The sequence below is a fragment of the Meriones unguiculatus genome, chromosome 5 (genome assembly GCF_030254825.1).
Source record: "Meriones unguiculatus strain TT.TT164.6M chromosome 5, Bangor_MerUng_6.1, whole genome shotgun sequence".
Classification (NCBI taxonomy): Eukaryota; Metazoa; Chordata; class Mammalia; order Rodentia; family Muridae; genus Meriones; species Meriones unguiculatus.
Genome location: NC_083353.1, coordinates 2,167,970 through 2,190,040, shown reverse-complemented (window position 1 = coordinate 2,190,040; position 22,071 = coordinate 2,167,970). Strand labels below are relative to the sequence as shown.

Here is a 22,071-nt window from a genome sequence, read left to right as displayed (position 1 = left end):
CTGTGAGCATGGCTCCGCTGCTGCCCTCCTTTGCTGTTCATCTGCCCCAGTGTAAGTCTGAAATCCAAACCCTAATCACGTGGATTCGGACCTGAGTTCAGATATTTTTGAGGAGGGTGACACAGAAAAGGAACAGAAAGGTGGCGGGCCCTGTGAACGCTGTAGGCAGCTGGTCATTTTGAAGTGGCAGTTGATGCCTTGGGGACCTGCTGAAGCCTCATGTTCTGGGGGTGGGGCAGTGACAGTGGGTGGTACAGGTGGGGAAGAGGTGTCAGGACTCTAGAGCAGCGTACCCCAGTGCTGAGGCTCTGTGGGTGGGCCCGCACTTGGGTTCCAGGCCGTCTTGTCTGGACCAGGAGAAGGAGGGGAGCACTAGGACCCAGAGGCGAGCATGCTTCCTGCCAGTCTAGAGCAGCACTAGCGCAGAGTGAGACTCATCAGCTGGCAGCCCTGGCTCAGTGTCTCTGCGTTCAGGAATCCTTGGGCAGTAGAAGGGACTTAGTGGGCAGCCCCATCACTGCCCCTGTCCCTACCTAGGGAGGCCCATGGGCGGAGGGAGGTCCGTGCCTGCCGGCTTCTGAGCCGGCCCATGCGGGCCCATCACCCTGACCCCTCCTGCCTAGGTTTCTGCCTTTTCTCTCGGTCTTTGGCTAGCTGGGGGAGGGGGTAGAGTCCGGGTGAGCAACATGGCCCAGAGCAAGAGGCACATGTACAGTCGGGTAAGTGGCCCTGATCAATATGGGATGGCCCGGGGAGGGCTGTTGGAACAGGCCTGGGTGCCTGTGGACATCACTTGTGTGGGGGCTGGGGAGAGGCTGGCTCTCGGCTGAGGCACTCACACACTGGGCTTCTGAGGAGCCTTCAGAGTGCTGATACTGGCAGGCAGGACCCTAACTGGGACCCACCAGGTTTGACCTCTGACTCCTGCTGGCCCTGAGGCTAGGGTTTCTGAGGGGTTGGGTTCGTCTCCAGCCTGGCCTGTGGGTCGGAAGGCCCGGCAGTGAGGCCCTGTCCGATGCTCTGCTGTCTGCCCTTCCTCTGTGTGAGGGTTAGCTTTGCATCCACTGGCAGAGGCGCCTGACTGAGAGGCGTGGAGGGAGGTGTGGGAGGGTCTCTCCTGAGCGTGTCCAGTGTGACACGGCTGGTGGTTCCTTCCTTGTCAGGGCCATGGGGTTCACGCTGCCCCCGGTGTGAGCTCAGCTCCCACATCTCTAGAGTTAAGGGCTCACCCCAGCCCAGCTTCTTGAGGGAGAGAATCAGGCAACGACAGGCTGGGGGGTGTTGTCACTTCCCTTGCTCTGGCAGGACACCTTTCTGAAGCCAGCTGTGATGGGGGGGGGGGGTCAGGAAGGACCCCTGGAGTCTTTGAGTCTTTGGGCCCCCGGGGTTACATTTTATCGCCTATTTATTTGCTGCAAGCTCCTTGGTTGCATGGAACAGCTTTTGCTAAAAATGGCTTAGGTGTGATTTTCTTCCAAATCACAGTCTGATTTGGGACCTAATTTCATGTGTTCTGTCATCACGGATATGTAAGGATCTGGGAACTTCCCAAGGACAATGTTTTCACTGATGCCTTTGCCTGCCCAGATGAACTACTGCGCAGGGTCGAGGGCAGCGAGGGGCTGACTTGAGGGACTTTGTTTATTTGTTTTTTTCTTTTTGTGACAGCATGGCCTTTGGGGAGGCTCCAGAACTTGAGGCAGAGTAGACAGAGCAGGACACAGACCAGGAAGAGGGAGCTGGGTGGTCAATGGGTGGTAGTCAGCCATCAGGATTGTCACAGTGAATATGTGGGTGGGGTGACAGGAATCATATCAGGAAAGATGTGGCTTGAGGGCCTGGAAGAAGACGCAGTTCTGTGCCTCTGAGGAGTCTAGTGGGGTGTGCTGGTGTTTGCCTGTGATCACAGCACTCAGGACTGCAAGCTCCATGCTAGCCTAGGTAATACTGAACATAGGTCTTAAGAGCAATAACAAACATTTTAAAAAGCTCGTGCACGCGCACATGCACACACACACACACACACACACACACACACACACACACGAAGGAGGAGGAAGAGGCGGATAGTGATGGAGAAGATGGAAAAAAGCATTGAATCCCAAGGAAGACAGCGGACAGTGGAGGGGCCACTGAGCCGCGGACTTTCTCAGCTCAGCCCGAGGCCGGGTCTGAACTGAGTTGTTTGCCCGTTCTTACTTTCTCTCCTTTTGGCCAGTGCACCGAGAAGCAGCCATATGGTGATGCTCAAAGATTTGTCAGTGAATCCTGATTTGTTATACACTTTAAATATAAGTTCTTAAAAATTCCAGTAGATTCTAGAGGACTTTGGAATTTTTTTTTAAGGTGTTATGGCACATGCCTTTAATCCCAGCTCTCGGGAGGCAGAGGCAGGTGGATCTCCAAGTTTGAGTCCAGCCTGGTCTATAGAGTGACTTACAGGACGGCCAGAGCTACACGGAGAAACCCTGTCTCTTAAAACTAAACAAACAAACAAAAAAATAGTTGTTATTGTTCTTTTTGTGACTTTATTTTTTTCATTTTTTTGTGACATTTTCTCATGGTAAACCAGGCTGACCTGGAACTCACTGTGTAGCCCAGGCTGGCCTCAAGCTCACAGTAATCCTGTCTGAGCCTCCCAAATGCTGGAATTCCATGTGAAAGCTTTCAAAACAAGGCTTTTAAAGACTTCTTTAAATGTGGTCTAATTAGGCAGGCCTTTATTATATGGAACCACTTATCATATGTAGCCCAGGTTGGCCTCAGACTCGTGGCTAGCCCCTGCTTCAGCCTCCTGGGTGTCGAGACCTTAGGCGTAAGCCACTGTACCTGGCTTTGGGGAGGTTTTAGATATGTCACCGATGTTTCTCAGAGGGATTTTGTGGGCTCACTTCGTTCTCGGAATGAAGTTTAAGCACGTGGCTCCTGGTAGCTCCTCCGACCGGGACCTGTCTGTAGCTCGCACACGTCTTTCTTTCAGACGCCGAGTGGCAGCAGGATGAGTGCGGAGGCAAGTGCCCGGCCCCTGCGGGTGGGCTCCCGCGTGGAGGTGATTGGAAAGGGCCACCGGGGCACTGTGGCCTATGTTGGAGCCACACTCTTTGCCACTGGCAAATGGGTGGGCGTGATCCTGGATGAAGCGAAAGGCAAGAACGACGGCACTGTGCAGGGAAGGAAGTATTTCACGTGTGACGAAGGCCACGGCATCTTTGTACGGCAGTCCCAGGTAACGCGTGCATAGGTGTTTGCAAGCTTGTGTGTGTGCGTGTGTGTGTACGTGCGCAAACACTTGCTGTGTGAGCCGCTTGTGTGTAGGTTCTCTTTTTTCCTAAGTGGGACAGGAGAATGTGGTTAGCAGCTCTAGCCAAAGGGAAACACCCTGTACCCGGCTTGCTGGGGCGCTCAGGAGGGACTCACATTACAGGCATTCTTGATCTGACGGCACTGAGTCTGTTCTTTGGCTTCAGATCCAAGTCTTTGAAGATGGAGCAGATACTACTTCCCCAGAGACCCCTGACTCTTCTGCTTCAAAAGTCCTCAGGAGAGGTACTAGCTCCACACCGAAGTTGTCTCTTCACGGCCAGGTTTCCCGCCCTTCTCCTAGAACAGGGTGTCTGCTCTGATCTCCTCGTTCTGCCCTCCCCGTCCCCTCAGAGGCTCTCTCCCCCCACCCTCTGTACACATGTTCTTTGTTGCTGTTTGTTTTCTACAGAGGGAGCTGAGGCAGCTGCGAAGACCAGCAAACTGGTGAGTGGTTTTGGGGGTGGGAGGGAGGAAGGCCCTGGGCTAGGCAGGGGGAGTAGGCGGGGGTCTGAACTGAATTAGACTTCTAGTCACCCAACTTCCCGAAGAAGGATGCTTTTTGGGTATGAGTTGCTACATTAGGGCTAGAATAAAAGGGATAGGAAAATGGTTAGGGTCTAGAAGCTTAGGGTCAAATAGGATTGAGCTGAGGGCAGAGGGGGTTGGAAGGACAGGTCTAACCCTGGTAGTGTAGCCAGCTTCTTACCTCCTGGTATCCAGAGAGGCCAAGACCTGGGAGTGTTAAGGAAGGGTGAGGTGGAGAGCGGAGGGAGAGGGAGCGCCTTTGTTCACAGTTGTTGTAAGATGCATGCAGAGAGCCCTTCCCAGCTCCCTTTGTCTCTCTACAGAGGGTTGGGAAGTAGGCCTCCGCCTTTTCTGGGCCAGGGGCTGAACATCCTAGAAGCTCTTCCTTGAGGGGCCCTTCTTTGCTCGGGGCTTGGCACTCCCCCTAACTTCCTCGCCCCTTGCTTGTGCTCACCTGAGTTGGCATTAACTTGCGCACAGGATGTCCACCTGACCAGGCAGTGGCTCTCTAACTCTGCCCTTTCCTACTCCTCACGCAGCGGGGACTGAAGCCCAAGAAGGTGGTGTGTTTACTGTGTGTGTCTGGGCGGGCTGTGAGCCCCTCCTGCTCTCCTGCATGCCCCTTCACCCCACTGCTGCATGCATGTGTGTGTAACCATGGGGCTGGGCTGGCCAGAGGAAATGGCAGTTTGTCTTCTAAAGTGGGTTTGAGGAAAACAAGCACATCAGGTTCATGGACCAGGCCAACTCAGCACTCATTAGAGAGTTTTCCCTGCTCTAGACCCCAGTTAGAGACTCCAGGTGCTTGAAGACAAATCACACAGATGGCTTACAGTCCGTTCTCACACAGCCAGGCTGGGGGGGGGGGGGTGGGAAGAAAAGTACGATAGAATGGTTGTGTAAGGAGGAGGCCGTCAGAACACTGGAGAGCAGCTGGGAAGCCAGAGCTTTGCCCACCTCCGAGTCAGTGCTGCCACCAGTGCCCACCTCACTGCCTGGCCGCTTTTGCTGCCTCCCTCGTGCAGTATGTGCCCGAGGCTGACACACTCTCCTTGTCCAGGATCTTGCCTGTGCCACCTCCTTCCTTCCGTAGACTTCTCTTGAGGTCTTTTTGGGAGGGTCTCGCTTTGTAGCCCAGGCTAATTTGGAATTTACTATGTAGACCAGGCTAGCCTAGAACCTGTGGCAGTCTTTCTGCCTTCTTAGTGCTGGGATTACAGGTAGGCACCAACACGTCCACCTCCTCTCCACAGACTTTCAACCACTTCCTCACAACAGTCCTTGCCTTGGGCCTCTACCCAGGTTCTTTCTGCCCTGCATGTGCCTGTCTGAGCCGGGTATGCAGCACCCTGAGCTCCCTGTCGCCAGCCTGTCTCAGTCTTCCTGGTGTTGCATGGAAAACTTCTGGACTGGGACAGTGGGAAGGGGGAAGGAAACAGCTTTGAGTTGAAAAGACTTGGAAGTCTTCCCACGTTAGTACTTGTTTTTGATCCTGGGTCCTAGCTCTGGGTAGGAATGGGTTTCCAAGGCAGATAAAGCTGTGCGGGATACAGGGCGCATTCGAGACTTGCTTCACCCCTTGGTTATTGTGGTTGACGCCCCAGCCTCACCTCAGATCCCTTAGAGAAGAGCATGGAACGACAGTGTGAGACTGGAAGAGGCCTGGCTGCAGACTGACGTGCCCTCCTAGGAGCCTGAGCAATGCTCATGTCCTGGTGACCGCAGCTGCTTGTGCTAAAAATGTCCCCTGATGGTTCGGTCCAAGCAGATCCTCTGCCCAGGTTTCCTGCGGTCCCACACAGAGCAGCTGGGTCCAGAGCAAAAACCCGTGTATGTGTACCTACTTATGTGTATGGGTCTTCGCTTGCATGTGTGTTAGTGTACTGTCTGAGCTGTGCCTTTGGAGGCCAGAGGAGTGTGATGGATGACTCTGGGGCTGGAGTTACAAGATGGTTGTGAGTCACAAAGTAGGTGCTTAGAATTGAAGCCAAGTCCTCCATAATAACAGCCAAGAATCTTAACCTCTGAGCCATTAGCTCCCCAAACCCAGTGTTTTTAGAGGGAGTTAAGAGAGAACCTGGGCGCTTCTACAAAATTCCTGCCCTCTCTAGACAGCCCTTTGGACAGGCTTTCATCTCTACAGCTTGGAGAGGAGAGGGAACGCTGTCATTAGAGCTGTTGCTGGGGCCAGTGGCCTGTCCCAGGGTTCCCTAATCACTGTGTGCTCTTGAGAGCTGGGTGCTGGAGGGTTGTGCTGACATTCTGGGTGTGATGGGGTTGTCAGGGACCAGAGTGTAATAATGAGACAGTCTGATGGTCAGGCCTTCTGTCTCTGTCCCCAAATTCCCTGACTCCAAAAGGTGCCATTTCTGCAATTGCCCCTGGCCCGGCTTTTTGGAGCAAGCTTTTGAAGGTGGAGAAGAGGAGGGCGGAGCCAGAACTTGGTGTTTGGATGGGGAGGAAGGGCGGCCCTGCGGAGGACTTAGTCCCATCAGGAGGAGGAGCCACCCGGTTCTGGGTGGTTGCTAGGTGACCTAGGACTGGTAGCTCCACCCCCATGGAGCTGAGGAGGGTGGGTGCATGACGTCAGGTGGAACTGCTGCTGCTGCTGCTGCTGTTGCTGCTGCTCCTGCGGCCACTGAGTCTGCCATCAGCTTGAGCTGACGACCTCGGCCAGGCAAGGCTCCGGAGCCTGCTGGAGCTTGCAGTTGCCCGCTGCCCTGTTGTGTACCTGCCAGGGCCTCTGTGTCGCCGCCACCGCAGCAGCCCTTTTCAGGCCTGGAAGCTGAGGCTGCATTGTTGGGATTTGATGCACTAATCTGTCTCCGCCGCCTTTTCCTCCCTCCCTTCGTCTGTCTTTCCTCCCTGTGTTTGTCTGCCCTCCTCTTTCCCTCCCTCTTATTTCCTCTCCTTGCTTTCTGTGGTTTTCTGCAATGATGAGACAGGCACCGACAGCCCGAAAGGTACTCTTGCTTGCTCTGGTCCTGCTGTTGGGTTGCCAGGGCGATGGAAGCAGGCTGCTGGGGTGGGGGTGGGGGCTGATTGACTTCATCAGTCTACCTGGCTGGGGGAGGAGGGTAAGGATGAAGAGGAGGACAGGGAGAGGTGTGTGTCACCACTGTGCCCCACCCCTGGACACACATGTATAGATGTTCCTTGATCTGCCTGCTTAGGGCTCTGGTTGAGTCTGTTCCAGTCCTTTTACCTAATGGCCTCCCAGGCTTGGGCTTTAGGCAGTGTCTGCTGCGGACAGGCTTGGGAGAGTTTCCTGGGGCCAGCGTGAGGCAGCAGCACGGTCTATCGGTGCATGAAGCAGGCCTACTTCCCAGCCTTTGCCGGGATGACTTATGCTGGTTCTTCTAGCATCCCGCCTCCCCAGAGTTTGTGCTAAGCAGTTTACCAGGGTAGGACGCAGACCCTAGAGTAGTTTTTGACCTACAGCTGTGGTGAATTAGTCCTGAGTGGAGAATGCAGATTGGTTTTCTTGGATTCAGGGTCTGCTGAAAGCAGAGCTCAAGCTGAATCTTGTCTTTGCTAGAGCCCTGAGGCGCCGGCAGCAAGCCTCTGGGAGTTGGAGCTAATTGCCCCTTTGCCACTTTGGAGTGACCCAAAGGCGACCTGGGTTGCTTTCAGAATGGTGGTTCCTAAGGGCTGCTGCCCACCCCCACTCCTCCCTCCAGCCGAGAGGGTACTTTGCTGAGCTGTGGGCTTTTACTAATGCAGTATTCATAGTCCTGACACCTGAGCCTTCTGCCTTAGGGATGGAGCTTGCTGCAAGGCCTGGACCGGAGGGAGGCAGAGGGAGGCGGAGGGAGGGGGTCAGCCCTGTTTTGTCTTAGTGATCTGAGCTCCCATTTCTGAGTATATGTATGTACTCTTTTCACCCTAGAGAGGACACCCTTTAGAGTCTAGCACTTGAGGGAAGAGTCTGACTTGAGAAAGTCCTTGGGAGTGGTGTCTGGGTGGGGCCTCTGGGCTGGAGTGGGTGAGGGAGCTCACTGAAGGACGGTCTCTGGAGGCCTTCTTGCCAGATGCTGCCTTGGTCCCCTGTGGCTCAGCCTAGGGACAGGACTTGTGGGATTCTGGGTGCTTGAAGGGGTTGGGTAAAAATGAGAGTAGGAACAGGGCAATGGGAAATGCGAGTTCCTGGAGTGGGAATGGTGACTCCCTGAGGGAGGCGACGGGACAGGGTTGGCGGGGCTAGCCCTGAGCATTGCTGCTTCTGCTCTCACTGCTCCCTCTGTCCTTCTGCCATGACCCTTTCTTTCCTGACTCCTCCTCTTCTGGCTCCTGTTGCCTGTCCAGACCACAACTCGGCGGCCCAAGGTGAGAACAAGCAGCTCTCTGTAAGCCACTGCTGAGTGCACATACGTTTCAGGCGTGTGCATGTGTGTGGGCATGCATGCTAGCAAGTCAGTGTTGGTCACGGTGCACCGGGCGAGAAGAGTTTGAGGCTGGTGAATGGACCTCTGGGAAAGTGATTTCTAATTCTTTTTTTAAGACATTTTATGTTGTGTGTGAGTGTCGCCTGCATGTACGCAGGTGCACCATACTGTGCCCTCAGAGGCCAAGAGAGGGCGTGAGAGCTGTTGGGAGCTGCCACGTGGGTGCCGGGACTCAAACCTGGATCCTCTGCAAGAGCAGCCAGTGCTCTTAACGCCTGAGCCATCTCTCCAGCCATGGCAACTTCTAATCCTTAAGAGGCCACCCTAGCCGGTAGATGGAGTGTGTGAGGGCAAGTGAGAGGGGCTGTGGCCAATCCAGACAGGCTTTGGCCCAGCTTGGAAGGGTGAGATTGAAAGAAGTGGGTGCCCAGTGTCTAGATGAGGCCTGGGGTGGGAGCGTTCATGGGGTAGCATGTGATTTCTGCATGTCTGCTCACCAGGAGAACTGGGGTTCAGCATCACCAGGGGCAGCACTGTCTACCCCAGGCTCTGTGGCTTCCTGGAAGCTGTGGCCAGCTCTCCACCCCAGCGCTAACAGGGACCTGGATACTGTTAATTAGAGCTTTGTCCTGGGGGGGAGTACAGGGGCTGTCTGTACTTACCTCACTTTGAGGGCCCTCTGTACAGTTTCCAACTCAGCCCAATTACCTCCAGGATCCCTTGACATAGACCAAAGAAGTGAGGTTCAGCTTGACTCCCCAGACTAGGGAGGCTTCCCAGGGGAGCAAGCCCAACTCTGCACTTTGAGCCCTGCCCTCTGTGAGAACATGGCAATTGAGAGGAATCTCTGGTCTGTTCTTTCCTTCTGGGAATGATACTGAGGCACTTTTTCTCTGTTGGGGGAGTTGGGCGGGCACGCAGTACAAGGATGGGAAAGGGAGTATTGCGACGCTGCTAGAATGATCACAAGTGGGTCACAGAGGGGAGTTTGGGGGAGTAAGAGCCTGCTTTGAAGGTTAGGGCAGAGTGGGGAGGAATGTGGACACAGTACAAAGGGAGGAGCCTTATAATCTTCTGTCTCCCACCCTCTCCTCCTTTCCTCCACTGTCCTTTGTCACTGTTGCTTTTGGACTCTTGTCATTGCCCCTCCCCTCCTGCCTTTGGTCTCATTGTGCTTTCATATACCCTCTCTGTCTTCTCTCTCTCCTCTGCCTCCTTCCCTTGCTCTGTCTCTTCACGCTCCCATATTCTATTCTCTTTGTGGCCTGCCCTTTCCCTCTCAATAGCCTACTCGCCCAGCCAGCACTGGGGTGGCTGGGCCCAGTAGCTCCTTGGGCCCCTCTGGATCAGCCTCAGCCGGTGAACTGAGCAGCAGTGAGCCCAGCACTCCAGCTCAGACTCCGCTGGCAGCACCCATCATCCCCACACCGGCCCTCACCTCTCCTGGAGCAGCACCCCCACTTCCTTCTCCCTCTAAGGTAAGGACAGTCAAGGAACCAAGGGGCCTGTAACCCTGGCTGGGCGCTGGAAACCTCCCCAGGGTTGGGGAAGACCTTGGACTCGAATCAGAAGGCTGAAGTGCCCTTTCCTTTCTGCCCTTCTGTACCTCTCATCTACGTTTCCCTGTAGATGTCCATCTGCCACTTGCTCGTGATTCTCAGTCTAGGAAGATGTTTTTATACACTTTGCTCCAGCTCAGTTTTGTTAGGGTGGGGAGTACCTGTGCACAAATCATGGGACCTCCTCTTGGCAGGAAGAGGAAGGACTGAGGGCCCAGGTGCGGGACCTGGAGGAGAAACTGGAGACCCTGCGCCTAAAGCGCTCGGAAGACAAGGCGAAGCTGAAAGAGCTGGAGAAGCACAAGATCCAGCTGGAGCAGGTGCAGGAATGGAAGAGCAAAATGCAGGAGCAGCAGGCGGACCTGCAGCGGCGCCTCAAGGAGGCTCGGAAGGTGGGTCTCGGTCTGGAGCTGGTGCCGGCAAGGTGGAACTGGAAACTAGGCTGGGATGTAGGGTGCCCAGAGAAAAGGGCAGCATGGGGTTCACTCTACCTGCTCCACCTGTCTTCAACCTCCAGGAAGCCAAGGAGGCACTGGAGGCAAAAGAGCGCTACATGGAGGAGATGGCAGACACAGCTGACGCCATCGAGATGGCCACTCTGGACAAGGAGATGGCTGAAGAGCGGGCTGAGTCTCTGCAGCAGGAGGTGGAGGCGCTGAAGGAGCGTGTAGATGAGCTCACCACAGACTTGGAGATCCTCAAGGCTGAGATCGAAGAGAAAGGTAAGGAACTGGGAAACATGGGGCCTGGCTGCTGGAGCAGGCCCAGCATGGACTCAGTGCTGCTCTCACAGGCTCTGATGGGGCTGCATCCAGCTACCAGCTCAAGCAGCTAGAGGAGCAGAATGCCCGCCTAAAGGATGCCCTGGTGAGGTAGGCCTTTGTCTGTCCCTCTCCTGCCTCAGGTGTCAGCTCTCATTACCTTGTGACTGCCACATGCTATCTGCCATCCATCTTCTCTTTGACTCCTTCCCTTGCTCCTTCCACTCCTCCACAGGATGCGAGATCTCTCTTCCTCAGAGAAGCAGGAACATGTGAAGCTGCAGAAGCTCATGGAAAAGAAGAACCAGGAGCTGGAGGTTGTGAGGCAGCAGCGTGAGCGCCTTCAGGAGGAGCTGAGCCAGGCGGAGAGCACCATCGACGAGCTCAAAGAGCAGGTGTGAGAGCCCAGCCCTTCCCCAGGCCCCTGCACTGCCGCTTCTGCTGCCCCTCTCCTTCTGGGTCTTTACAGCAGCTTCTCCCTGGCCATTCCCCTTCACCCAGGTGGACGCTGCCCTGGGTGCCGAGGAGATGGTGGAGATGCTGACTGACCGGAACCTGAATCTAGAAGAGAAAGTGCGGGAATTGCGGGAGACTGTGGGGGACTTGGTAAGAGGAGACCAAGTCCCAGATTTCTGACCCTGATGGTTGTGGCGAGCGGACCATCCTGGCCCTGCCATCCTGACCCTGCCTGTGCACTCTCCCAACTTTGCGGCATCCAGGAAGCCATGAACGAGATGAACGATGAGCTGCAGGAGAATGCACGCGAGACGGAGCTGGAGCTCCGGGAGCAGCTGGACATGGCCGGGGCCCGAGTACGGGAGGCCCAGAAGCGTGTGGAAGCAGCCCAGGAGACGGTTGCGGACTATCAGCAAACCATCAAGAAGTACCGCCAGCTGACTGCCCACCTACAGGTGCCTGCCTCGCCCCTGTTCTCTGCCCAGAGCACCCTAGGGCTCCCAGGACCCACGGGGCCTCACTGTCTGTTCTCAGGATGTCAATCGGGAGCTGACAAACCAGCAGGAGGCTTCTGTGGAGAGGCAGCAGCAGCCACCGCCAGAGACTTTTGATTTCAAAATCAAGTTTGCCGAGACCAAGGCTCATGCCAAGGTCAGGAAAGTGGACACCTCAAAGTCAGGGGTGGTGTTAGAGAGCCCGGGGCGGGGGAGGGGGGTTGTCAAGGTTGGGGAGTAGCTGTGCGCTATCTTGGGGTGGGGCTCTGGATTTAGAGTGTTTTGTGTGGTGGTTGTAGAAGAATCCTGGGCTGGGTTTAGTCTAGAAATAAGGGGCCTGGTGGAACTGCAGCTTTCCATCCAGACTGAGAGCCCTCCTCCCTGTCCACCTTCCAGGCAATTGAGATGGAGCTGAGACAGATGGAGGTAGCCCAGGCCAACCGGCACATGTCCCTGCTCACGGCCTTCATGCCTGACAGCTTCCTTCGGCCCGGTGGAGACCACGACTGTGTCCTGGTGCTCCTCCTCATGCCCCGCCTCATTTGCAAGGTATGGCCAGCCAGTCGCGTGTGCAATAAAGCTATCAACTTTGCTGCAAGGCAGGCGTTGAGGATGTGAGGGAGGCGCCGTACGCCCACGGAGTACCCGGGGTTGTGGAGTGCGCTCGCTCAGCAGGGTCTCGGCGCACGCCGAGCCAGCTGCCGCCTTCGGGAGCTGAGCCTCTGCATTCCACCAGCTGCGGGCCAGACATGTCTGGAGAAAAACTGTACGAACCGTGAGAAACAACCCGGTAGAGCCCTTAGCTAATGGTAGGTCTCATCAGTAGCCTAGAGGTGCTTTAATGTGTTCAGGAGTGTGCATGTAGGATGCATGCAGACCCTGTGCCCTTCACATGAGCTACTCAGCATGTGTTAGTGTCCACAGGAGGGGTCTGAATCCAGTCCCTTCCAGGTCAGAAGCTGTCCAGAAAGGAGAAGCAGCCTCCTGTGAGGCAGTTGCTGATCTGCTTCAGGTGGAGGTTACTGGAGAATGACATTTCAGCCAGACCAGTGGTGGCCGGGGTTGGGGATAAAGGCAGGGTAATCAGGCGGACTGTGAGAGCGACAGCGTCGCGGGGTCCTACTGCGCTTCGCTCCCTTATTTGCGGGCTCCTGGCAGGACCCTGCTCCTCCGCCAGCCCCCTGAGCGTCTGCGGGCTGTCTGCGCTTCTCTTCCATTTGCAGTCACCCCTCCACAAAGCTGCCCAGCTGGGTCGTGGGCTCCTGGATCCGTGCTTTGTCCTCTCTCCCAGTTCTAGGACCCTGATCTTCTCCCTGCAGGCAGAGCTCATCCGCAAGCAGGCCCAAGAGAAGTTTGACCTAAGCGAGAACTGTTCGGAGCGGCCTGGACTGCGCGGAGCTGCTGGGGAGCAGCTGAGCTTTGCTGCGGGGCTGGTTTACTCACTGAGCCTGCTGCAGGCCACGCTGCACCGCTATGAGCAGTAAGAGACCCCTTTCCCCGTCCCTTCCGCCCAGGGCCGTGGCTGCAGGCCTGGCTGGAACTGAGCCAGGGCCTGGAGACCTGGCCTCACAGAGCCATCCTCTGGTCTTTAGTGCCCTCTCTCAGTGCAGTGTGGATGTGTACCAGAAGGTGGGCAGCCTCTACCCTGAGGTGAGTGCCCACGAGCGCTCCTTAGATCTCCTCATTGAGCTGCTGCACAAGGACCAGCTGGATGAGACTGTCAACGTGGAGCCGCTCACCACGGCCATCAAGTACTACCAGGTCGGAGGCCAGAACTGAGGCTGGGGGAAGTGGCAGGGCAGGAGGGATGGCTAGCTAATGGGAGCTCTTGCTAGGATATACAAGGTTTTATGTCCGTGGTTGGCTGCTTGAGTCCCAGTTTGTTCTGGTTTCGTTGTTGGAGGGGAAAGACCCAGTCCTTTTGCTTCGTTGGTTTGAGACTGGGTCTCGTGTAACCCAGGCTGGCCTTAAACTTGCTATGTGGCCAAAGATAACCATGAACTCCTGACCTTCCTGCCTCCTTCCCAAGTGCTGGGATAATAGGTCTATGCCATCATGCCTGGATTGTAAAAAATTTGTGTGTGTGTGCAGTGTATGTGCACACGTGTGTATGTGTAGCACATGCCACAGTGTACATGCAGAGGTCATAGGGGTACATGAGGAGGTTGACTCTTTGCTCCCACCATTTGGGTCTTGAGGATTGAACTCCAGTTGCTTGGCTTGGGAGCAAGTATCTTTACCGCTGAGCTAACTCACTGGTCACTTTTATAAGACAGTATTTCACTGTAGTTCAGGTTGGCCTTGAACTCCTGATGTCCTTGTCTTAGACTCCCCAACACTAGGATAATGGCCCTGCACCACAGATCTCTGTTCTTGTTTGCTCTGATGGGAAATTAGTTTGTGGTGTCACTGCTGGAGGTTTTGGACAGTTTTGTGCTGTTGAAGAGCACAGTGTCCGGGACTCGAGCTCTAGCTTGGGAAAGGGCAGTCTCCTAGCCCTGTCCCTCCGTGGCTAAAGGCGCCTCTGTGTTGTCCCTCCTCAGCACCTGTACAGCATCCACCTTGCTGAGCAGCCCGAGGACTCCACCATGCAGCTGGCTGACCACATTAAGGTGACATGCTAGACCAGGGGTTAAGCTTGCTGTAGGGATGAGGGCAGGAACGGACATGGAGAGGTCGGCGAAGGTAGAGGACCCATGTGCATGCGGGACTTCTTAGGGATGATGATGGGGCAAAAGAGCTCATGTTAGGGGCTAAGACCACGTGCTCCTTTCTGCACAGTTCACCCAGAGTGCCCTGGACTGTATGAGCGTGGAGGTGGGGCGGCTGCGTGCCTTCTTGCAGGTGAGAGCACATCTGGAGCGGAGGGGTTTGTTCCTATCCCTCCCCTCCCCTTTCCCCCAGCGCTAATGCTAACCTCGCTGTTTCCTGTGTAGGGTGGGCAGGAGGCAACAGATATTGCCCTTCTTCTCCGAGACCTGGAAACATCATGCAGTGACATCCGCCAGTTCTGCAAGAAGATCCGAAGGCGAATGCCGGGGACAGATGCTCCTGGGATCCCAGCAGCGTTGGCCTTTGGATCACAGGTTTAGGGCTGAGACCTTGCGGGAGGGAAGCTGGGCGGAGACAGGAGGGGCCCAGCACATAAGGATCTGGACCTGGTCAGGGGACTGAATTGGGAAGCTAGGAGCCATGGGAAGCTCAGAGACAAGGTGCTGGAGCAGGGAAGCTAGGAGCCACGGTGCTGGAGCAGACTGTGCTCTTGACTCTAGCCTTCACACAGGTGTCTGACACACTCCTCGACTGCAGGAAGCACTTGACGTGGGTGGTAGCTGTTCTGCAGGAGGTGGCAGCCGCGGCCGCCCAGCTTATTGCCCCCCTGGCAGAGAATGAGGGGCTGCCTGTGGCTGCGCTGGAGGAACTGGCTTTCAAAGCAAGCGAGCAGGTTGGCCTGGAGCCTTGGGCTGTGGGCCCGGCAGGGGCTGTGGGCCCGGCAGCGGCGCCAAGGCCAGCCTTTCATGCCCGCCCGTGGCTGTTGCAGATCTACGGGAGCCCGTCCAGCAGCCCCTACGAATGTCTGCGCCAGTCATGCACCGTCCTCATCAGCACAATGAACAAGCTGGCCACGGCCATGCAGGAGGGCGAGTATGATGCCGAGCGGCCCCCCCAGCAAGGTAGGGGGAGGTTTCTGGGGACCCAGTGGCCGGCAGGGGTGCAACTTGAAGAGCTGCCTTGATTGTGGAGGGTAGGGAGGCTAGAGAGCGGAGCAGCCTGCCTGGAAGTCGGGATGATTTTCTCGTGACTGGATGTCTCTGAAAGGAGGACACTAGTGCTCTTGCTCTGCCTCCACCATCTGACCCACTCTAACCCTCTTCCCCTCATCCACCATCTGACCCACTCTAACCCTCTTCCCCTCATCCACCATCTGACCCACTCTAACCCTCTTCCCCTCATCCACCATCTGACCCGTTCTGTCCTCCTGCTCCACTGCCTGACGTGCTCCATCCCCCTTCCCCTGCGTCCACACCGTGACCCACTCTCTTTTAGCCTCCTCCGGTTGAACTTCGGGCTGCAGCCCTGCGTGCGGAGATCACAGATGCTGAAGGTCTGGGCTTGAAGCTTGAGGATCGAGAGACGGTGATCAAGGAGTTGAAGAAGTCACTCAAGATTAAGGTGCGGTGGACTGGAGAGGTGCATCAGTAGTTAAGAGCACTAGCTTATCTTCAGGGGACTCACCACCATCTGTAGCTCTAGTCCTAGGGGATCCAATGCCTTCTTTGGCCTCTGGGGGCGCCAGGTACATACAGGGTACATAGACTACACATAACAAATTAATTAATTAAAAAATGTAAGGTGAAGGCTGGGAAGTGTGGTAGGACTGGGCAGCACCAAGTGCTAAGAGAGGGGATCAAGGTGTATGGGAGCAGAGGCAAGTGGGACCTACAACTGGGGATCACCAGGGAGGGAGCCCCATATCCCATAGCCTAATCGGGTCCTGCGGCTCTGGGAGGATGCTGGGAAGCTGAAGCATTACCTTGTCCAGGGGGAGGAGCTGAGTGAGGCCAACGTGCGGCTGAGCCTCCTGGAGAAGAAGCTAGACAGCGCCGCCAAGGATGCAGATGAGCGCATTGAGAAAGTCCAGACGCGGCTGGAGGAGACTCAGGCCCTTCTGCGGAAGAAGGAAAAGTCAGGCAGCACCCTGGGGCCCTGAGTCCTCCACCCCTTCCTCCTGTTGGCAGCTTTCTGTGGCTGGTGGCTCCTTTTTCCTGGTAGTTGACCACCCCATTTTTCCTTCCCTAGTCTCCTCCACTGCCTCGCCCCAACTGTAGCTGAGGTTGCCTCTAAGGGCCAGCTGTCAGGACTGGGAAGTCATGTGAGGCTGTGCGGAAGGGACACACCTCAGCCCCGGTTCTCTTCCACAGAGACTTTGAGGAGACAATGGATGCACTCCAGGCTGACATTGATCAGCTGGAGGCAGAAAAGGCAGAGCTAAAGCAGCGCCTGAACAGCCAGTCGAAGCGCACGATTGAGGGGCTCCGGGGCCCCCCTCCCTCAGGCATTGCTACCCTGGTCTCTGGCATTGCTGGTGGTGAGTACAGTGGCAGCGTGCCATCGGTTTGACTTCCGGTGCCCGTTGCCTTAGGTGTTCATCCGGGAATGTACTTGTCCCAGTTTCACTCTGCCTGTTTGCACCAGGTTTTCACTTTCCTGAAAGATACGTTCAGAGACCTGCTGTGTGCATGAAGTCAGAATAACACTGAGTTAGGCTCTAGAAGCTGTCCCTTCTGGATCTGCCGTATTCAGGAGAGGTCAGGCCACAGTGCTGGAGTGTCTGGCCTTGTGTGAAGCCAATGTCTAATGGTCTCTGAGCTTGCCTGCTCCATTTCATGCTTCCATGGATTTCCGTGGCTTCACTCTCTCTCTTCCATGGCAGATTCTCCCGGTTTTGCTCACAGCTTCTGTTCTGACCTTTTCTTGGCCTCGTAATACAGTCAGGGAGCCTTATGTGGAGTTTTTCCGTCTTCCAGGCTCAGCTTTTCAGCTGCTGCCTCTGATTGGCATTGCCTTGCTTTGTTTCTGTTCCCCTTCAATTCTGTACGCTGGAGGACAATCTCCTAGCCCCATAATTAGACTGCCAAGGTCCCGGGCCTTCCTCATTGCTCACCTCATCTGAGGTCTTACCCTCATCAAAATCCTGTCGTAGATACCTCAATTCAAGGAGGTGGCAAAAAGTACCTCTGCGATGTTGTGCCCCTTCCGCCGAGACAGCTCCACATTCTCTGAGAGGGAATCTGTAGATTCACCATTTTGAGTTGTTTCAGTACAGGCCCTTAAACAAATTCTACGTCTGAATTAATGAAGCACACCATCAAAAAAGGAAAGCGTCTGCCTCAGAGCGAGGGGGAAGCCTGAGGAGCCAGGCAGTGTGCTCGCACCTTCTCCCTCAGCTTTGCAGCCTGGAGCACTCGGTGCTCAGGGGCAGCCTTTCCTGGAGATGAGGCAGGAGGCAGGAGCAGCCCCACACCCAAGTGCTTCTCTCATTCAGTCTCTGCCGTCCTCAGTGTGCTCTGACTCATGGCATTGCCACCTTTGCTCCCTTACACATGTCTGCCCACACCCGAAAGGCAGAGGCAGATCTCAGGGAGGAAGTTTCAGTGGTGAGGAACAGGGTCTTCTGTGTGTTGTGCCCAGAGTTGCTCTGCTTCATCTTGTGTCCCCACGTCACCTAACCCCCTCTCTCTTTTCTGCTCCCCCACGGGCTCTCCAGAGGAACAGCAGCGAGGTAGAGACCTATTCCAGCTGTCCCACTGGGGTTCACCAAGGCCGCTGGGAACGGGGCTGGGGGGAGGGAAGGGGAACGGCAAAGGGGACAGTTTCAACCCCCCACAGCAGGGCTGACGGCATTCCATGTGCTCTCCACAGGGCTTGCTCCTGGGCAGGCTCCAGGCGCCGTGCCAGGCCCGGGGCCCGTGAAGGACTCACCGCTGCTGCTTCAGCAGATCTCGGCTCTGCGGTTGCACATCTCTCAGCTCCAGCATGAAAACAGCATCCTCAAAGTGAGCCACTTATGGGGCCCATGGGGCCCATGGGGCCGGAGCTGGGGGCAGGCCTGCCCGTTGATGGGCAGCAGAGGCCACTCGTCCCTCCGAGCACTTACTCTGTGCCCTCCCCTCTCCTGACAGGGAGCCCAGATGAAGGCCTCCTTGGCAGCTCTGCCCCCTCTGCATGTTGCAAAGCTTTCCCTCCCACCCCATGAGGGCCCTGGTGGTCAGCTTGCGGCTGGGGCACTGTATCGCAAGACCAGCCAGCTACTAGAGACACTGAATCGCCTGAGCACACACACCCATGTAGTAGATATCACTCGAGCCAGCCCAGGTATGTCCTGCCCACTCCTGAGCAGCTGGAAGCAGCCTCTTCCTCCCACCAGGCTCCCCTAGAAGCTTCCTTGACTCTAGACTTCAGTTTCCCTGATTCTCGTCTTCTCTCCCCACTCTCTCTTTCTCCTTCCTTTTCTGTCTCCCCTTTCTTTTTTTCATACTGGGGGGTTCAACTGAGGGTCTCAAGCTTACTAGGCTAGTGTTCTGTAGCCCCAGTTTTTTACTTTTTAATATTTTTATTTGTGTTTGGTTTGTTTGAGGCAGGGTTTCTCTGTGTGGCCCTGGCTGTCCTGGAACTTGCTGTGTAGACCAGGCTGGACTTGAACTCAGAAATCCACCTGTTTCTGCCTCTCTGAGTTCTGGGATTAAAGGCATGTGCTACCGTACCCTGCACTTTTTAAATGTTTTATGCTTTTGTTTGAGACGAAGTCTTAGTAAGTTGCCTAGGCAAGCCTTGAACTTGCAATCCTCCTATCTCTGTCTCCCAGGAGCTGAGGTTAGGCTTCCCATCAGACTCAGGTCTTTCCCTCTGAAGTGCCTGTCATATGTAGGCCCAGTACTGATGCTACTGACCATACATCAGCTGCGTGTCTGGGCATTAGTGTCCTCAGCATCTTTCCCTCCCTCCTCACAGCTGCTAAGAGTCCATCAGCTCAGCTTATGGAGCAAGTGGCTCAGCTCAAGTCCCTGAGTGACACCATTGAGAAGCTTAAGGTCAGTCACAGCCTGCCTTTCCCACACTGTGCTCCCTTGGGTTATCCTTGGGGAGCCAGGCACTTGCGAGGGTTCTCGGGGCCTGATCCGTGCTTTGTGGCACATTGCGGAACGGGCGGGAGGGAAGGAAGGGAGAGTTCCTGCTTTAGAAACTGATGACAAATTCCACATCGACAAAGTCCTGACTGGGGCCGCCTTTAGGCCGGTGAGCCGCCAGTGCTGTGTGAGTGTTTCTTTGGGATGCATGGCTGCGGTTTCTGTCAGCTGCAGGCATCAGAGGGCAGAGCATTTGCCACCGGCGCTGAGCAAGCGGTTCTTTGGGATGAGTGGCTGCAGTTTCCCTCAGCTGCAGTCATCAGAGGGCAGAGCATTTGCCAGTGTCTTCCTAAAGGTCACAGGCATGGGGGTGCTAGATGGTGGCAAGAGCAGAAGCACAGTGGGAGGAGCTACAGCCCCCCTGTAGCTGCCACCGTCCCCCCTGCAGCTGCCACTGTCCCTCCTGCAGCTGCCACAGTCCCTCCTGTAGCCACTATCTCTGTGAAACTCAGGAGGTCTTCACCTACCAGCCGGGTCTCTTAAATGAGCCCTGTCTCTGTTCCTCTCCCCAGGATGAGGTCCTCAAGGAGACAGTAACTCAGCGTCCTGGAGCTACCGTTCCCACTGACTTTGCCACCTTCCCTTCATCAGCCTTCCTCAGGGTAAGGGGCGTGTGGTGGGGCATGGTGGCACCATTCTGGGTGCTCCTGTGGGTTTTCCTCTTCCTCCTGGAATTGTCTGAGCCCGCAGCCTCACACCCTGCTTATCTGAAGGGCGAAGTCTTACTTGTACAAAACCCAGACGTGCTCTCAGCCATGGAGATTGGAATACTCTAGTGTATAAGCAAGGCCTGGCCTGGCCTTTACCCCAGGAGGGACTCAAGATCACCTAATTAGATGACTCCTGTTCTAATTTGAAAAGTGTTACTGTGGTGTCAGAACTCAGAAACCCCAGTTTCCCTGGGTACAGTGCTGGTACCCAGGGACCTTCAGTGGCCCCTAATCAAGTAAGTTCTTGACCTGAGGTTCTCACTCTCTCTCCCACACAAGGCCAAGGAAGAGCAGCAAGATGACACCGTCTACATGGGCAAAGTGACCTTTTCCTGTGCAGCAGGCCTAGGACAGCGACACCGCCTGGTGCTGACCCCGGAGCAGCTGCACCAGCTCCACAGTCGCCTCATCTCCTGAGCACTCCTTCATGCCATCCCCTCTGACCCACAGTCCCCTCCCCCAGTGCCACTGCCCAACGCACAGCCACCTCAGCCACTCCCGGCCTGAACCGCAGGCTAAGTTCTTGCGTGGTTCAGCTTTGCCTGGTCTGGCCAGGGTCCTGCTGCTTCTGTAACCTGGGTTCGCCTGGCCACCCCTGGCCTCTTCCATAGTTGCTATTCAGCTGCTCCCTCTTTCCCGAGGGGCCTCAGGGCATTGGAGTGGGGCTGACACCCCTCCACTAAAGATTGAGTGAAGTCTCCTTGGCTGAGGACTTCACCCCTTGATTAAAGCAACTTGTGCTTCACCGCTGTCTGTGTGGGTCTGAGAGTGGGACTTGGGCCAGCTAGCTCAGGACGGGCTGGGACGACTGCTGAAGAATCTGCGTGTGCCACAGCTGGAGGCCCTCTCCAGTGCTGCGGGAAGCGCCGCTCCCTGTGTGCATGCGCAGTGAGCCACTGAGCAAGGGGGAGGGGAGCCCAGTTAGGAAGCTCTGTCCCACCCCTGGGCATCTTCAGTTTCTGGAGCTAGCTCTCTAATGCATTGACCATTGTCTTTCCATCAGACTTGGGTCTCTCAGGTTAACATTTACTAAAACAGGGAAACCGAGGCAGCAGAGCAGTAAGAAACAATGCAAGTCACAAAGCCTGTGCCAAAACTCACTCCACATCAGTGTCAAGGGGGGCTCCTGTTGCGAATTCTTGGGATTTCTGGTCTTGACTGAGGTCTGTTGAAATGCCTCCAGGAGTGAGGTTCAGTCCGTGAGCAGCTCTCTATTCTCAGAGCTTAGTCCCGGTGTTTGCTGACAGCTCTTGGAGGTGCTCTCCTCTTCCCACATGGGGAAGATGTTCCCAACAGTCCAAGTGGAAAAGTAGCTCCTCCTGCTCAGAGTGGTCCAGTTGGGCTAGGCCTGTACTCAGGAGTGGTCCTGGCTAGAGGGAAACACGGGGGTGGAGCCAAGGGCTTCATTTGCAGTCAGAATGCCTTCTACGAAGGTCAGAGGATTGTGGGATTTGAATACCCCTCTCCTTGTTGGAGTTCTGGGTAAGTCCTTTGATGACTTTCCTCAGTACTCTCAAGGATGGTACTTGGCTAGTGACATTTTAGATGCTAAAACTTAAGTTGCTATGAACCAGGGAGGCTGGAATGTAGGGCTTGGTTGTTGTTGTTGTTGTTGTGTGTGTGTGTTTTGCTAGGATTTGAACCCAGGTCCTTATGAATGGTAGCTAATTGCTGTGTCACTGAGCTGTATCCCCAGCCTGTGGGGTCGCTGTCTCCGTAGCTGATAATTTTCACCTCATCTCTCCAACTCTGGTTTCTCTGGTGCTGAGGAAATCACAAGCCACAAGTCTGTCCTGACATTGTGTCGTGTTCCTGCCGTTCTCCCTGGTGACCGTCTTGCCTCTGACTGGTAAAGGTTGAGGGCCAGGACTCAGCAACCACCAGGTGTGGTGGTACACACCTTTGTTCCCAGTGCTCAGGGGGCAGAAGCAGGCAGGTCTTTGTGAGTTCAGGGTTAGTCTGGGCTACAAAGCAAGTTCCAGGCCAGCCAGGGCTGCACAGTGAAATCCTGACTCAACCCCAAAACTAGTGCTCGTTTTTTAAAGCTCTATTTAGGCCTCTACCTTCCTTCCAACCCCAGCCCTAAGTAGGAAAGAGAAGGTTAGTGGGGAGAGGGGACACAGACCCTTTACTTGTCCCAGCTGTTTGTTTAGGGTTCTTTAGGGCTGTACCAAACCTCTGTCGCAGCAA

At 55.5% G+C, this 22,071-nt stretch overlaps 1 protein-coding gene across 3 annotated transcripts; it reads left to right on the top strand.

The window, feature by feature from the left end:
* Positions 1–419: 419 nt before the first annotated feature.
* Positions 420–20,626, top strand: Dctn1 (dynactin subunit 1). Of its 3 annotated transcripts, XM_060383479.1 has the most exons (32): positions 420–719; positions 2,981–3,226; positions 3,468–3,546; positions 3,713–3,747; positions 4,368–4,388; positions 6,774–6,791; positions 8,134–8,154; positions 9,500–9,691; positions 9,967–10,164; positions 10,290–10,494; positions 10,566–10,644; positions 10,769–10,928; positions 11,035–11,139; positions 11,253–11,444; positions 11,524–11,640; positions 11,880–12,032; positions 12,803–12,963; positions 13,076–13,244; positions 14,027–14,095; positions 14,265–14,327; positions 14,420–14,569; positions 14,767–14,928; positions 15,025–15,154; positions 15,529–15,656; positions 16,027–16,169; positions 16,406–16,572; positions 17,752–17,766; positions 17,907–18,040; positions 18,167–18,359; positions 18,996–19,075; positions 19,684–19,773; positions 20,161–20,626. In XM_060383479.1, the coding sequence occupies exons 1-32, from the start codon at positions 687–689 to the stop codon at positions 20,296–20,298; spliced, it is 3,846 nt and encodes a 1,281-aa protein (XP_060239462.1). In that variant the 5' UTR covers positions 420–686; the 3' UTR covers positions 20,299–20,626. The 3 variants fall into 3 exon arrangements, with proteins under 3 accessions (XP_060239462.1, XP_060239463.1, XP_060239464.1); XM_060383480.1 differs by lacking the exon at positions 4,368–4,388; XM_060383481.1 differs by lacking the exons at positions 4,368–4,388; positions 6,774–6,791; positions 8,134–8,154; positions 17,752–17,766.
* Positions 20,627–22,071: the final 1,445 nt, after the last annotated feature.